General features: G+C 43.1%; 2 protein-coding genes across 3 annotated transcripts in view; both read left to right on the top strand.

Moving 5' to 3' along the window:
• LACTB (lactamase beta) overlaps nt 1-16287 on the top strand; it is a 104409-nt gene that overhangs the window by 75207 nt on the left and 12915 nt on the right. The gene's annotated exons all lie outside the window — the stretch shown is intronic.
• RAB8B (RAB8B, member RAS oncogene family) overlaps nt 4492-16287 on the top strand; it is a 70159-nt gene continuing 58363 nt past the window's right edge. Inside the window, exons 1-2 of one of the 2 annotated variants that reach the window (XM_055537721.1) lie at nt 4492-4714; nt 15099-15146. In XM_055537721.1, the coding sequence (XP_055393696.1) occupies nt 4591-4714; nt 15099-15146 (172 nt within the window). In that variant the 5' untranslated portion in view covers nt 4492-4590. The remainder of the gene's footprint in view (nt 4715-15098; nt 15147-16287) is intronic. The other variant, XM_055537722.1, reaches the window with a different exon arrangement.

The raw sequence follows: 16287 nt of genomic DNA, 5'->3' as shown, positions 1-16287 counted from the left end.
AATACAACAATAAATATTATTCTTACAGAATGAATAACATACAAATACAAGGTAGAGGACAACCAGAAAGGTATTGGTGAAGCTAAAAATACCTAGGGCTTAGTATAAACTGAAGGTGTCCCAAATGTGTTTAAAAAATACCTAGACTGGGGACTTTCTTTCCCGGTGGTCCAGTAATTAAGACTCCACGCTTCCACTTCAGGGGGTGCAGTTTCTATCTCTGGTCAGGGAACTAAGATCCCATATGCCACGTAGCATAGCCCCGCCAACAAAAACCTAGACAGCTGGCATGATAGTCAGATGTTCATTCATTCATTCAACAACTGAGTACCTACTAGGCATGCTGGGGACACAGTGAAAAATAAGCAATGTCCCTTTCCTCAAAAGGCTCAACTTTTAAGGGAGAAGACAAAGAAGTTCACAAACTGTTAGATAACAGAGAGACAAGTTATTCGACGGCTGAGTCATCAGTCAGTGAAAATAATCACCATGAAGGACATCTTTGTAGCCCACCGGGACAGCTGTGCTCAACTGGCAAAGGACCAGAATCCATGGGGGGCTGGACAGAAGCATCAGCAGGCTAAGTGCAGGCAGAGGACCAGAGGTTTCTTTGTCCCGAATTTTTCAGGACCATATAAGCACTTGGATTTTTGTAGGATACAATTAAGAGGAGGAAGAATCCCAGTAATATTTGGCACCAGTTTTGCCAGTCCTTGAGAAGTAGGGATCTCAGCCAAGTTTAATTTCACTTAAGCAGTTACGAAAGGTGACATTTCTTGCATTTAGGTGTCATGGAACAATTTTAAACTAGTTAAAGGATGCTTGAATTAATTTGAAAATTTGCCTAGAGAACACACAGATCCTCAAGAATGTGTTTGTAGATTCTTTTTAAAAATATTTGTTTATTAGTTATTATTATTATTGGCTGTGCTGGGTCTTCGTTGCCGCGTGGGCTTTCTCTAGTTGCGGAGAGCGGGGCTACTCTCTAGCTGCCGTGTGGGGGCTTCTGACTGTGGCGGCTTCTCTTGTGGAGCGTGGGCTTCAGTAGTGGCTACACTTGGGCTCCACAGTTGTGGCACCAGGCTTAGTTGCCCTGTGGCATGTGGAATGTTCCCGACCAGGGACTGAACCCATGTCCCCTGCATTGGCAGGCATATTCCTAACCACTGGACATCAGGGAAGCCCCTGTTCATGGATTCTTGAGGGTTAAAGACTCCCAAGATGAATAAACTAGTGTAAGAAGTGAAGAATGGCTCTTGGAATTGTGCAACATGGCAGTCCTGCTTGCTACCATAAGGAAAGCCAGACTGAGGACAAAGTAAACAGAGGAGAGCAGCAACAAGAGAACAGAGGAAGATGGACTACTGCTCTGATCAACTAGCCTGAAGCTCACACAGACCTCCTACCGGAGAGACCTCCTTCCAGCATCATCACCCCACCTCATTAGAAAATTCACAAGGAAGAACTCAGTTTGACCCAGCCTGGCCATATGCCCATCTCTGTGGCTGAAGGAGTAAAGTACCATGATTCACAGCCACCAGTGGGGGAGGAGCAGCTTCCCAAAAGCAAGAAGAAAAAGAGTGCTGGCCTGACAAAAACCACAGAGGGTAAATTCCTTGGACGGCTAGATTTCTGTAAGTCAAGCTGCCATATAATATCAACCTTATCAAAAGCTTCAGTAAACATTTACAGAATCAATTTGAAAGTGCTGGTCTGCCTGGTGTTCTGCAGTGACGTAGCATTTTACATTATTGGGCAACTGGCAAAAAAAATGTATTGATGTGGTTTTCTTAAAACATAGCAACGTGCCACTTAGAGAAAGAAAAAGTGGCAGCCAGCAACCTGTCACCTGTGGAAGCTTCAGCTCTATGAATACACTTCTTGTCCAGTCTTTTGAGCAAAGGGCTTTGATTCAGTAGTAGTTGCTACCATCCAAATCTGATCTCTAAGTAACATGTTATTATACAAAATATGAAAATTTATAATTCACAAAAGGAAAAAAATTGGATACTTGTTGAAGTAGTGTCATATATCAAACTGCTTGCATGGTTCAACAGTAGTGCATAAACTTACCAGCTAAAAGTCCCAACGTTATACACACTTGCTGATAGAGAAAAACCAAGGAAGTGAAAACAAGACAAAAAAATTAACAAAATTCCCCTAAGGAAACTTAGGGACTTAAGAATTCCTAACTCTAGCTTCTCTTATGAATTTAAGTTCTTTGCCACATCATTGTGTTCTTATTCATACACAGAGAGAATGCCAACAGTTGCATGCAGGTAGTGGAACTAAAAGTTATTTTAATCAGTACACATTTTATAAAAGAAAGAGGATTCCAGTGGTCTTAAAGATTTCCCTGTTCTTTTCCAGAATGAATAGGAAGGTATAGAACTAAACTGTCTATATTTGTTCAGCACGGTGCTGTGCTAGGAAAACGCTGTCCTGTTGCTTCAGTCATGTCCGACCCTTTGTGAACCCATGGACTATAGCCCGCCAGGCTCCTCTGTCCATGGGATTCTCCAGGCAAGAATACTGGAGTGGGTTGCCATGCCCTCCTCCAGGGCATCTTCCCAACCCATTGGTCAAACCTGTGTCTCTTATGACGCCTGTGTTAGCAGGTGGGTTCTTTACCACTAGTGCCACCTGGGAAGTCCTGTTTAGCCCTGGCTGAGGCCCAGTTCACAGGACTTGCCCAAGCGCTCTGACTGGGGCAAGGAGGCTCAGCCTGTGCCAGAGGGCATAATCTGTCCTCATTAGGGGATATAAACTGTGACTTTGACCTTCTTAGATCTGTTCCCATCAAGTGGACTGTAGAAATTAGACATTAGATTAGCAACAACCCTCTGGCTATTGTATGATTAATAAGTGTGTCAATGACACATTTCATTGTTTTTTCCACATAGAAGGTGAAAGTAGTTACTAGGGCCAATTGAATTTGCTACTCTTTCTTAACTCACAAGATTAAGAATATAATATTGTTGGCATTGAATATGAAGTCACAAGGCACTCAAGATGTGTTTCAGAAAAACCTGCTGTCTTCTTCAACCAACTGTCCAAGTTTTCTCCTTAGTCTACTAAAGGCTGAGTGCATTAGTTCCCTTAATAACCTTCAACCTCCCAGAAAGGTGTTTCTTTAGAGTGAAGAACCATAGACAGTGGTTTTCAAATATTTTGGCCTCAGGATCCTTTTACCCTCTTAAAAATTATTGAGGCCTCTAAAGAGCTTTTGTTCATATTTGACATATTAGAAATTAGAAGATAAAAGAGATGAGAGACAGAGACACCCCTAGTGGATAGAGCTTTTGGTCCCAGACCTCCTTAGCTATTCACTTGCCCTTGTGATTTACCTGAGTCATTAAATCCCCTTCACTGGCTGGGTCTCTGCCCCTAGCTACCAAAAGAGGCCTTAACAATACATCCATGAAACAATTAAATAATAGTCTAAGACAATAAATGACAGATTGGGTATAACAGAATGTTCCTTCCTTCTCCTCTATTTGTTATCCATTAAAATGACGGCCTACAGAGGGCTGAAGAAGGTAACCATCAATACTAACATTGCCACATTGCCTTAAGGATTTCAAAGTAGGTTCACATTCAGTATCTCACTTAATTTTCCTACAATCCTATGAAACACTTGTTTTATACCCATTTTACAGATGAGAAAACTGAGGTGCAGAAAGCCTATGTGCTGTTAAGCAGCTGAGTCAAGACAAAATCCAAATCTTACCCTCCAGATTCCCACCGTCAGTTTCTGCCCCGAATGAATGCTTGCAGTTTTATCAGGCACATGCCTGACGCACAAGCCTCACAGATTTCAATTCCCAGATTCTTTTTGTCCATCCTCCTGCAGGAAGAGGGGAGCGGTCTGCACAGTAGATTCTTTAAAATACCCACTGTATTTAGCTCTGCTCTGGAGGTCTGAAGAAGAGAATAGGAGTGGATTCAAGTGAGAAAGGCAATCGTTCTTTTTGAGCTCGGTAATTGAGGGGTTGAGGGAGGGGAGGGGGCTTAGACGTAGTGCTGGACAGGAACTGGAGGAGAAGCAAGATAAGGCACTCTGCAGATAATCCACAGGCAGCGCCACGGCAGCATGAAGGAAAGCAAGCATCTCAGCTCCGGGGCGCGGTGGAAGAGATGCGGGAACTGCGGACTCAGCCTTCAAGGTCCTGCATTTGAAAGGCGTCCGCACACAAAGAAACGATGAAGTTAAGTTCCGGTGGCGCAACACGCAGAGTTAGAAGCCCGGCCTCCCTGCTAGCTCTAGAGGAAACGCCTAATGCCGGGTCACCCAGCTTAGAGAGGATCCTCTTTTATCCTCTGGGGCCGCGGGGACAGCCTGCCCAAGGCACGCCCGAAGTGCCCCACAAGAACTACAAGTCCCATAAAACACTGGGGCGCCGGCTGTGATTACGAAACCCCCGTGGATTGGCCACGCGGGGCGGGGCGCGCAGGCCTTCTCCGGGGAAGGGGGCGGGGGAAGGGGCGGGGCGAGCGGCGCTCGGCGGGCACGCCCCCTCGCCCGCGGCCCCCTCCCCGCCTCTCTCAGCCGCTCTCCTGGCTCCCCGGTCAGAGGGCCGGAGCGAGAAGATGGCGAAGACGTATGATTATCTGTTTAAGCTGCTGCTGATCGGCGACTCTGGGGTGGGCAAGACCTGCCTGCTATTTCGCTTTTCCGAAGACGCCTTCAACACCACCTTCATCTCCACCATCGGTGAGGGAGGGGCTGCGGCCGCGGACTGGGAGTGAGAAATGGGGGGCGGGTGCGAGGGGGCCGGGAGAGAGCGGTGGGAGGACTTGGGAGCCTCAGTGAGGGGACCCCGGGGACAGCTGGGCGGCGAGGGCAGTGGGAGAGGGTGAAGGCGTGAGAGAGAGAGGCGGTGAGGACGTGGGGCTGAGAGGGTTGAAAGGAGGAACTTGGGGGCAAAGGAAGAGGAGGAGGAACCAGAAGAACAAGGACTAGGGGTATTGGGGGAAATGAGAGGGTTGGGGGTGTGACAGGAAGGGGGTCTTAGAGGGACAGAGTGGGGGGACACAGGAAAGCTCATAGAGAAAGAGAAGGGGATAGTGAGTGTGAAATGGATTAAAAGAGGAAGGAAATGGAAGGGGGAAACGAAGGGTTGGGGGAGTGGGAATGGAAGGTCCGTGGAGTAAAGGGACAGAGGACCCAAGGGACAAGGTAGAGGAGAATCCAGGAATCCGAAGGGAATTCGGAGGAAAGAGTGATTGAGAGTTGAGGGATGAGAGGGACACTGGCTGCAAGAAGTCTGGTCAGAGATACCATGAGGAAATTGTAGGAAAAGGTAGATGAGTTAAGGGGACTCAAGAACGAAATGAGGATACTTGGAAAAAGTAAAGGAGAGCTGGGTGTGAAATAGAAAGGAAAAGCAAAATATACAGTAAAGAGGTGGGGCATAGAAGAGAGAAGACTCTTGGTAAAGGGAGAGAAATAGAAAGTAGAACTTTCTCTAGTTACTGGGAGTACTGGTTACCATTTCTCTGTCTTTACTCCCTCTGGATCAAGTGCAGGAGAAAGAGCAAAAAGTGACTAATAATGAGATACTGTCTATGGACCATTAAATTGTTCTGGGAGTGTTAATGGGCGTTGGGAGGGTTGGTGACTTTTGGAATGGTATGATCAGGAAAATATGGTTTACTACCTCCTGCAAAGCAGCACATCTCAATTTTTAAAATTCTTAGCCTTGAAGGTTTAGTAATTCTCAGCTGGGAAATTGATCTTACATACTACCTGCCTTTCTGTGTATTTTCCTTTTGGTTTTATTACTTGCTAAACGAATCAGAACATGCAATGTACCCCCCAGTTACTTTCAATTGATTCTGATTTTTCTGGTCTTGGCTGGGAGCTGTCCTTCCTACTTTTGGAGGACTCTGTTCAGGTAACAAGATCTCAGACTTAACCTAAACTGAAGAAGAGCAAATCAGAGCAGGTTTTAAGCTGCCTGTACAAGTGACCTTAACATCATAGCTGGAGTTAATTAAGCACCTTCAGAATCTTAGCTGTTGGTTGTCTGGGTGATGTTGTGGCTTCTCACCTAAGCATTTTCAAATGGTTCTTATAGCATATTTCACCATGAATTGCTGGGATTATTAGGGCGGCTAGTGCTATGGTAATGAGTTATGTATTAAGGATAATTTATCATTTATAAAAGAAGAGTATTGGGGTATAGAGCACTGTTCGGTGAAGCACTGGGAAAAGCTATGGTTTGTTTGTTCTGGCATCTTTCATATGGATTGAATGGTCTGAAACCTCCTGGGTGTTAATGATGTCTGGGCTTAGGGAAGTTTGAGTTGCAAGTTCTTGGCAGTCATTCGTGAGTGGGACTTTTTCTTTTCTGAGGAAGCAGATTTTAAATGTCATGTCTCAAGTGTGTTCTTAAGAGATTTGATGGGAGCTGTTGTAGCCACCAAAAGTGTTAATTTTTGATGCTGGTACTCATGTCAAAACCCCAAATCACCGTTTTTCATTGTTGAGTGCACACTGAAGTCCAGAAGGTAAAGGACAGTCTCTAACAAGTCAAGTGGGTCGCCTTTTGTCCATTCTATGAGTGAACTTCCCAGAAGCATTCTCCTGCATCGAAAGTGACTAAATCTCACTGAGGCTGTTTCTGTTAAGCTCCTTAAATGACTTTTGCTTGTTTGTAACAGTTTTGTTAGTTTCCTCTTTTTTTAGTCTTAATTTTTGTCCTACTTTTTCTGTGAGGGTGTCTGCTTCCTTTTACAATAGTAGCTTTGAAAAATTACTTTTTATTCTGAGGGAGTACAATCTTTCTTGCGTGAATTTTTTTTTTTTTTTTAATGATTGAAATTCTGTTTTGTGGAGGGTTGCAGGAAAGTGAGCATCCTGAAGAAGTTTAGACCTGGAGGGAAGCGTTAAAGGGGGGGTGAATCTCATGTATGATGTTGGCCTTTGCATTTTCTATGGAGTAGATGTGGTAAAAAGAGGCTCTGAGCTGTGTCTTCAGTTGACGTGGAGGAGGGGAAATCCCATGCCTCTTTTTTAGCCCTAAGAGCTCTGACAGGAAGTGGTAGCCAAGAGGCTTCAAACAGCGCAAAAAATATGTTACCTGCAACCTAATGCTTTGGAGTTGAAGTTAAGTTAGGAAAATAAGGTGAATGTTAACATCATTCTAGTGAAATGTTCCACACACATTGACCACAAACATAGGCTTGAAGTGTCTGCATCTCTAGCAAAAATATCCATGCACAAACCTTCACCCCCGTTTCCAGGTGGTCTGAAGTTGCTGAAGGAAGCGTTGGTGGTCCACCTCCTCCCAGTCACAATTATTTCTTGAGGCATCTCAGCATGGAAGTTTCCAGGGCTTCTCTGACTGGGTTTGAAAAGATTTGCCACATGATTGCTGACAAAAGTTGATAAGGTCTACGTCACAGGAAAGATCTATTTCTTAATACCTGGGGTTTGTGTGTGTGTGTTGTGTGTTTCGGGAGTTATATATATAAATATCTGTTTCTTCCCATGGAGTTACATTTACTGTCTTAATTTTGCTTTATTAAAATTTAGGTAGTTTTAGAAAAGGACATCTGCCACCTCTCGACCCTGTTTTGATAGGGATTCTGCCTTCATGAAAGGAAGGAGACGGTCATTTTCATTACAGATACAGTTGTCTCACAGATAGTTTCTTCTTTCATGTATGTAAGGTTCTGGTATCTTCTCTGATATCCTGGCTCCCCTCATTTCCTTTCTGCTCTTGGAGGTGGTGGAGGGTATACTTCTTTCAGCTGACTTGCTGGGAGTCTTCACCTATCAGTCAGATAATATTTAACTATTGAGTAGAGATGTTTTATCGATTTGAAGTTGTAGGTTCAGTGCCTAGAACCAACAAAAACTCTCATTCAATTCAGATGTTTAAGAACTGAAAAAGCAATTTTGATTGGCTCCTCAAGCCCCTTACATAATCATTGTTGTTGTTCAGTCTCTAAGTCATGTCGGACCCTTTGTGACCCCATGGATTGCATAATCATTATCAATGGTTAATTAAATGTATGTAAAATGTATCATGAAGACAACTAAGAAACAGTAATGCAATCTCTCTGAATTATATTTCCTATGGGATGTGGGTACATTTTAATATTGATACGAAGGCAGAGGGACATCTTGGAATGGCCTGTACTGAACCTGGTGCCGGGAGAACAGAGAAAACCCAACCCTGTCTTCTAACAGGACAGTCTCAGCTTCTTCCCTTTACTGTCTCTCCGCTGCCCAGCCCCCCTCTTCCTGTTAGGGTATTTCCTGAGTGGTTATATTATTTAGTATAGTCATAGTTGAACAGCATAAAGAGCCTTAGAAATTATCTACATGATGTCTGTGCCCCAGTTTTATAAATAAGAAAACCAAGCTTAGGTTGATGCTGTCAAGATCACGCAGCTGATCAGATGCTTGTAGAAGCATCTCTAGTGAAACCTCAAACCCAAGTCCGGACTGCTTCTCATAGTTGAGCTGCTGCTGTTTCTGATCAGCATGATCACCGCTGTAAATTCAAATTACCATCTTTTCCAGGGAGGAATTCAATTTTGCTCATTTGCTTATATGTGAGGAAAGTTAAAGTGTTCCCATTTGGATCAACTGTATCTCTTCAGGGAAACAGTAAATGCTAATACAACAACTCAGAGTCCTGTAGAAGTTTATATGGGCTAACTCAGCATGTTTTAACTGTCCTTTGCCCTTTCTTTCTATGTCTGTTGTTTCAGGTTAGGGACTCAAAGTGCATCCTGCCATTAAAATTCCTTCCATGTGCAAAGTAACTAATGACATTGACATTGTATTAATAGTGTGCTGGTAATTGGAGCCTAGTCCCATCAGAGCACTTTTAGACAATTTATTCCCTGGCATTTTTTTCTTGGATACACTTTCTCTATGTTTAGGAGTTGGTGGCCTATGGCCCGCAGGCCAAATGTAGCCTCCTGCCTGTTTTTGTGCAGTCCACAAGCAAAGAATGGTTTTCACATTTTTAAAGGGTTATTAAAAACTAACACAAAACAAGGAATATGAAGCAGACACCATATGTGTCCCACAAAGCTTAAAAATATTTACTAACTGTTCTTTCTCAGAGAGTTTGCCAACCCCACGTTACAATTAAATACTGTTTTCAGTTGGTAGCAATTCAAAACTTTTATCAAGACTTATTGACCGAAAAACAAACTTTGTCATATTTACATTTTTATCCAAGATGATATCAGCATTTGGCTGAGCATAATCCAGATATGTAGTACAAGTTGATTTGATTTTCATCATTGTTTTGCTTGATTTCAGCCTCTCAAACAAAAATATGCAACGGCCAGGCAACTTCAGGGCTTCCCTGGTGGCTCAGACAGTAAAGAATCTGCCTGCAGTGTAGGAGATGTGGGTTTGATCCCTGGGTTGGGAAGATCCTCTGGAGAAGGGAATGGCCTCAGTCCAGTATTCTTGCCTGAAGAATTTCATGGACAGAGGAAGGAGCCTGGCAGGCTTACAGTCCATGGGGTTGCAAAGAGTCAGACACAACTGAGCGAGGAACACTTTCAGGCAACTTCAAGTTGAACATTTTGTCCGTAAAACCTTAGTTTAATGCCATTGTGTTCTTTCAGAGTGTCAGTAGACTTCCCACCTAAGTGACAGCTTTGAAAATAACACTGTTTCAAGAGTGTAATACCTGAGATTGAAGGGTTAAACTCGTCTCCTCTGTTAGTGTTCTACTGATTGCAAAAAGCCATTCAACAAATTAAGGTAGGAAACTGAGTCTTGGAGACAGACCTGGACATGTCTTAAGAATATGTGTGCTTTAACAAAGAGCTTCGCCAGCTGTTCTGCATGGCAGCAAACCAGGGAGGAGTTTCTCTTGGCAACAGCACCAAAACTGTTTGGATCCTCTGAGAAATGCTGGAGGGAAATAGGTTTGGATATTGCCTAAGTGGAAAATGTCTGGTCTTTGAAGACAGGGAAAAATTTAGCAGTTGATATTTTAATGGAAGCTCATCACTGAATCTGAGAAAAAAATATGGAACCAGAATTGGGAGACCTGGGAGCTGCCGACATGGCCTGAGGCTGACTGACTCTAGGTCAGGTCTGCCTGCCTGTACACAGGACCGTTCTGGAGATGAGCTCTTGTGTGTGTTAGAATCGCTACATGGGAAAGATATGCAGAAAAGGGTTTTCACAGTGGCATGAGAAGAGGGTGGGAGTAAGGAATGGGGAACTAGCTTCTAGATGGTAGTGTAGCTATATAATATAGTATGCTATGCTATGCTCCATAGCTTAATATGGAGCTACTGAGATGTAAGTAGCCAGTGACGTGGTGTGGTCGGTGTTTGGTGTTAGGAAGATTGCACAGTGAATTAAGAGCAATAGGTCTGGAGTCAAATTGGGGTTCATGTCGTGACATATGCTATTCCTACTTCTCTTATCTTTAGTGGGTTGGTGGTCCTTCTTGGGCCTTAGTTCCTTTATCTGTACTAGAGTATATTACTACTATGCCAACTTTTCACGGATGTTCTGTGTTCCCTAGGGCAAGACTCAAATCTTACTCACTTTTTAAGTCTCTAAGGCCTCTATTAAATGACTGATCAATTGGATGAATGAATGGCTGGATGGATGAATTATAAAGCACTGTGAGCCATACAGCATTGCTTGAATTTTAGTCATTATCTTTCATAGTATTCTAGATAATTAGATGATGTCAGAGATGAGATTAAAAGTGCTTAATTTGAATTCCTAACACTATTTCTCCCTCTATCAAATGCTGTCTTTCTGTAATCAGTTTTAAAGGGATATTTTAGACTCTGAAAGATATATCACTTGTCTTTCAGTCTCCATAATAAGCTGTTTTAACACCCTGCTTCCAACCCCCCACTAACATAAATACCAAATAGAAAATGAGTGAAATCACTGGGTTTGCTTTAGAAGAGCCATTTCAGCTTTGTCTTTGCCCATTAGCTGCAAACAATGCAACAGATGCCTGTTAACAGTTTCATGCCCAGTTTTAATTAGCAGATGGAGCTGTGTTTGTGTTTGTGTTCTGCCCAGCACTGCTTTGAGTGACAGCATAGTGAGTGGATTGGAACTGGGTTGGGCCTTTGGGTTGAATAAAGCCAAATGCTATTTTGAAAAAGATGAATATAAACATTTATTACATAGAACTGCTTGTGTATCTCAGTGAAACAGCTTCATGTCTAGAGGAAAACTAATGTTTGCAGTTATGTTTTCTGCTCTTACTATCCTTTAGTAATTACATAATATAGAAAAATACCTTTTTTTGGCTTAAATGAAGGGTTTTGGGGAGTCTTGAAACTGTCACCAAGTGGCTTTCTCTGAAGATTGGTTTCAGCATTTCGGTATAGTAGTTTGAGGACTATGCAGAGCTGGGGTGAAATGGGCTTCAGCCTGAATGCCACTGCTGAGTTGGTAGCTGCCTCCTGGCATGCTGTGTTGTATAGAGTTTTCAGGTCCTGTCCGAGCTCAGCAAGACCGAATACTGTGACAGATTCCTGATGTGAGTCGTGGGCAGGGGATGGAGAGTGTGGGTGGCAACATCCTACACATTTGCTGTCTGTTTCTGCCCCCTCCCCAACTCCGCCACCATATTATAAAAGAAGCATTTCATTGATAGTTTTGCTCTGCCATGTATATTGATAGAGGATGTCACTGGGCACAGCCTGGCAAACTGTATCCTTGGAACTGATGAGTGTTTTCGGTTTTGTTTTGTTTTTTCTGAAGTGAATAGGTAGTATTTGCTTTCCAATGTGTCGTGGCTAAATTTCAGTATTAAAATATTATCTGTCAGTGATTGCTGGATATATTGTGTCTGGAGATGTGTCCTTTTCCTTTGTTCAGTTTTAAATTTTGGATTATTTTTATTTTGCATTGAATTATAAAGAACCTTAAAGGAAATAGGTGCCTGATTGTCTTCAGAGGAAGAAATGTCTGCGCTATTTTTTTTAAGTTACTTAGTTACTCAGGACTTCCTTAGCGAAGCACATAAAGTGATGGAGACAACTCAGAAACAGTCCTTACAGCAGCCCTGTTCCCTGACTGTGACAAAGTATTTTCTTGCTGTCTTAAGCTGTAGCATTCAGCATCAGTTTAATTACGCACTCTGGTGTTTACCTGTTGCTCAACCTTTGGACATTTTCCACAGAGCTCTCATCTTCCTGGGCCCAGAATTTTAATTCTTGGCTCCCGGGAGGAAGTGTGAAAGCTCTCACGTCCCCATGTTCGTCAGATTAGGCTTACTGTCACCACGGCAGGCTGGTGCCAGTGCTGCTTGCAGCCATGACGGCATTGCAGGACTTCAGAGCACGTGCGGAAGCTCAGTAGGGTATGGAATTCCACCTCATCATGATAAAAACCGACTACAAAGTCTTAACCAATATGTAGCGTTTCACAGCTTTCTGCTGGCAAAGTTAGGACTGGCATGATTTCCCCACCTCACATTGCAGTTTTGCATATTTGGGGGGAGAACTTGGCTAGTTATTTTAATAACTCATAGACACTTTCCTGATGTATAAAGTAGGACAGTCTCTAACATACATGATCAAGTTTTGACATGAAATATAGAGTGATCTACTTAAAAGTTGAATTATAAGAGTTCATTTCTGGAGGACTTTCATGGTGGTCCAGAGGCTACGACTCTGCTGTCCCAGTGCAGGGGGCCAGGGTTGAATCCCTGGTCAGGGAACTAGGTCTCACATGCTGCAGCTACGGGTTCACAGGCCCCAGCTGCAGATCCGGCATCTGCAACTCACAAAACACCCAGTGCAGCGAAGCAAATAAATAAACATTTTTTAAAAAACATTCATTTCTGGGAATTCCCTGGTTGTCCAGTGGTTAGGACTCCATACTTCCACTGCAGGGGGCACAGGTTTGATCCCTGATTGGGGAACTATTAATAAGATCCCAGCATGGTGCCCCAAAAAAGTTCATTTCTTGTGACCCTATGCAATATTTTCTTAGCTGGAATAGGTATTGCAAAATATTTTAATCTCATACAAAAAATCCATTATGAAAAAAAAGTGTATACATTGTGAGATGTCAGTGACTGACCCTACTGTAATTTGTTTGTTGCTTATGAATTTGGATGGGTTAGCTGTTTATGGTTTTCAACAAGGAACTTTTTATCGTAAGGTCTCTGAATAAAATCTTGAGATAGCATGGAAAACAGTTCTTTATTGAGAGTTAACTATTCCATTTTTGAAATGATTCAGACTACTTTCTGATTTCACTCTCCATTGACACGTCAACCCTATCAGGATTTGGGGCGAGGGGTCTGAATAGGGGAGAGAAGGATGAAAACAGCATTCTACCCTCCTCCTGTATCAGTTTCTTTGGCTACTTGTTCAGCCTCTTTTGCTTTTGTAAATTGGAGTAAATTGTTGGCTGAGAAGTGAGAAACTTCTGCCTAAAATATGGTGACTTTTGACTGCATTACTTTCTTATAGTGTTTAAAACTAAATAATAAAAAAAATCATGATTTCCCCACTTCACATTGCAATTTTGTATATTTGGGGGGAGAACTTGGCAGTAGTTATTTTAATAATTCATAGATACTTTCCTGATACATACAGTAGAAGGACAGTTTCTAACATACATGAAATATAAGGTGTTCTACTTAAAAGTTGAATTATAAGAGTTCATTTCTGGGGGACTTCCCTGGTGGTCCAGTGGCTAAGACTCTGCTCTCCCAGTGCAGGGGGCCAGGGTTCAATCCCTGGTCAGGGAACTAGGTGCTTGTCTCAGTCATAACCCGTGATGAACAGATGAAGACTTTGTCCACAAGCAAAATCATTTGAGTAAGTGCATTTCCTTTGTCTACTTACTATTGTTTTGAAAACTTCCAGTCTTATAGAAGCATGAAAAAGTAATGAAACAAGTGAAATAATTTCTTTTACATCCACAAAATTCCATAACAATGAAATGTAAAAACATATATATATAAATTCAGAGGTGTGTCTCTGTCTTAGCCCTTCAGCCTTCAATTTGGATAAACACCATTGTATTTTATTTTATGTTGGGATCTCATTAATATGATTTACCACATATACAGTGCTCTGAAAAACAATGGTGCATGTTTCCAGTCAGTGGTGGTACAGGTCCTTCCTAAGGACATTAGCCTGGGTCTGTTTTCTCATTGTGAAAGGAAAGTTCAGGCTTCAGGGGTCTTGAGAATCTCTCTGGCTGCAGCGTTCTGTGAGTCTATGAAATCAGGTAGTGTCTGTAAAGAAAAAAGAATTTGTCCTTAGTTAATGATTGTGGGGAAGTTGGGGCAGGAAGATCCCCTGGAGAAGGAAATGGCAACCCACTCCAGTATTCTTGCCTAGAAAATTCCATGGATGGAGGAGCCTGGTGGGCTACAGTCCATGGGGTCGCAAAGAGTTGGACACGACTGAGCTACTTCACTTTCTTTCTTTTCTTTTTGCAGGTGGACACTAGTGAGGTTTTTGTTTTGTTTTGTTTTGTTTTTTGCCTTTGTGTTTATTTGTGAAAAGGAGAAGCTGGGGTTGGGAACTGTAGTGATTTATTAGTAGGCTACTAATGTCAGATACCAAGTCATTTTCACTAATTTTACTCATTCAGTGAGCAGCTTTTTCCAGTCCACAAAATATTGAGAAGAGAAAGAATAGCAAGTGTCCAGGCAGTTTGAACACAGTGATGAAAAGGGCTTCAAAGGGATTAATGTAGGATGTCAGGAAAGAGTAGAGGAGAGGGAGAGGAGGGCATCTGGGAGAGAATGATGTGGAGGTTAAGATCAGAACCTCAGGAGGCCTTAGTTGGGTCGAATTTGAAGTGTCAGGAGGAGGGGCTCTCGCCTGTAGATGTCGGGAAGACAACCCCTGAAGGAGCTCTTTCTCAATAGATGGGCATGTGGCACAGGGTCAACTTGAAGGGTAATCAGAGGGCAGGTTGTGAAGGGAATTTAAACCTGTTCAGGAGTCTGGACTTTATCCTGAGAGCAGTGGGGAGTCATTAGGGATTTTCTACGGGGAGACCAGTGAGGAGATAAGCAGACATCCTTGGTTGCCCCGTCCCTTTTTTGGCCCTTTACCATTTACAGAGCACTTTCACTAACATCCCTGTTTAAACTCCTCAGTAATCATGTCCATGGACAGAGATTGTCTTCATGTTCGAGACGAGGAAGGTAAGGTTCTGAGAGAGTGATAGACTCTTGATCCATCAGCTAAGTAGGTAGAGGAGCCAAGACTTGAGCCTTGAACTCAGTTCTGAACCACAGTCTGTCCACAACAACCTGCTCCTCTCAGAATGGGTCCTGAAATTTTCCATGGGACTCAGTGCTCTGTGCGGAGAAGGCAATGGCACCCCACTCCAGTACTCTTGACTGGAAAATCCCATGGATGCAAGAGCCTAGTAGGCTGCAGTCCATGGGGTCGCTAAGAGTCAGACATGACTGAGCGACTTCACTTTCACTTTTCACTTTCATGCATTGGAGAAGGAAATGGCAACCCACTCCAGCGTTCTTGCCTTGAGAATCCCAGGGACGGGGGAGCCTGGTGGGCTGCCGTCTATGGGGTCGCACAGAGTTGGACACAACTGAAGTGACTTAGCAGCAGCAATGCTCTGTCACTTAGCCTGTAGTAGCGGTCACTTCCAGTGGTCTGTAAGAACTGTGTAAACTGACCAGCAAACCCTTGAGAAGTGTGTTGAGTAGAGGGATGAAATCAGCCTCTCCCTGGACAAGGCCCAGTAACAGCTAATGCAAACACGCATCGTGTTGCTTGCTGGCTGTGGAAGGTCAGCAGACTCTGGTTTCGGATTGTCTCCTGGCTTCCCCACCCAGTCCCATAGGAAGCAATCAAATACATACACAGCAGAACCAGGGCAGGAGGAGACAGAGTTTAATTATGAATCCAAGTCTTTTGTGGAAAGGAAGCTAATTATATCGGAAATCTCAGCATTGCTTCTCCACATGGGGCCAATGGTTTGTTATACTTGTACGTTTGTTGTTGGTCTCAGCTAGACTGTAGAGTGCTAGGAACTGCTGCTTTAATTGTGAGCTTCCTTCCTTTGACAAATTAAATTTAAACTTTACGTTAGCCTCTCCTTTCCTTTTTTTCCAGAGTGAAATTGGCTCTGCTCTGGGTTTTGTTTGTAAAGCTGTGTTTGGCAGTTTTCCTCAGATTCACAGTGACATTGTAGACCAGTCTAACACCTGATTTGTTTGCTGACTCTGGGTCTCTAGAACGCTGTTGTTGAGCCAGAAAGCGGAAAGGTCCAAGCAGCGAAGCTAGTTATACAAAGTCCATTTGCTAAAATGCTGAACT

This window comes from Bubalus kerabau, chromosome 10, assembly GCF_029407905.1.
Source record: "Bubalus kerabau isolate K-KA32 ecotype Philippines breed swamp buffalo chromosome 10, PCC_UOA_SB_1v2, whole genome shotgun sequence".
NCBI lineage: Eukaryota > Metazoa > Chordata > Mammalia > Artiodactyla > Bovidae > Bubalus > Bubalus kerabau.
This window is presented reverse-complemented; position numbering and strand designations above follow the sequence as displayed.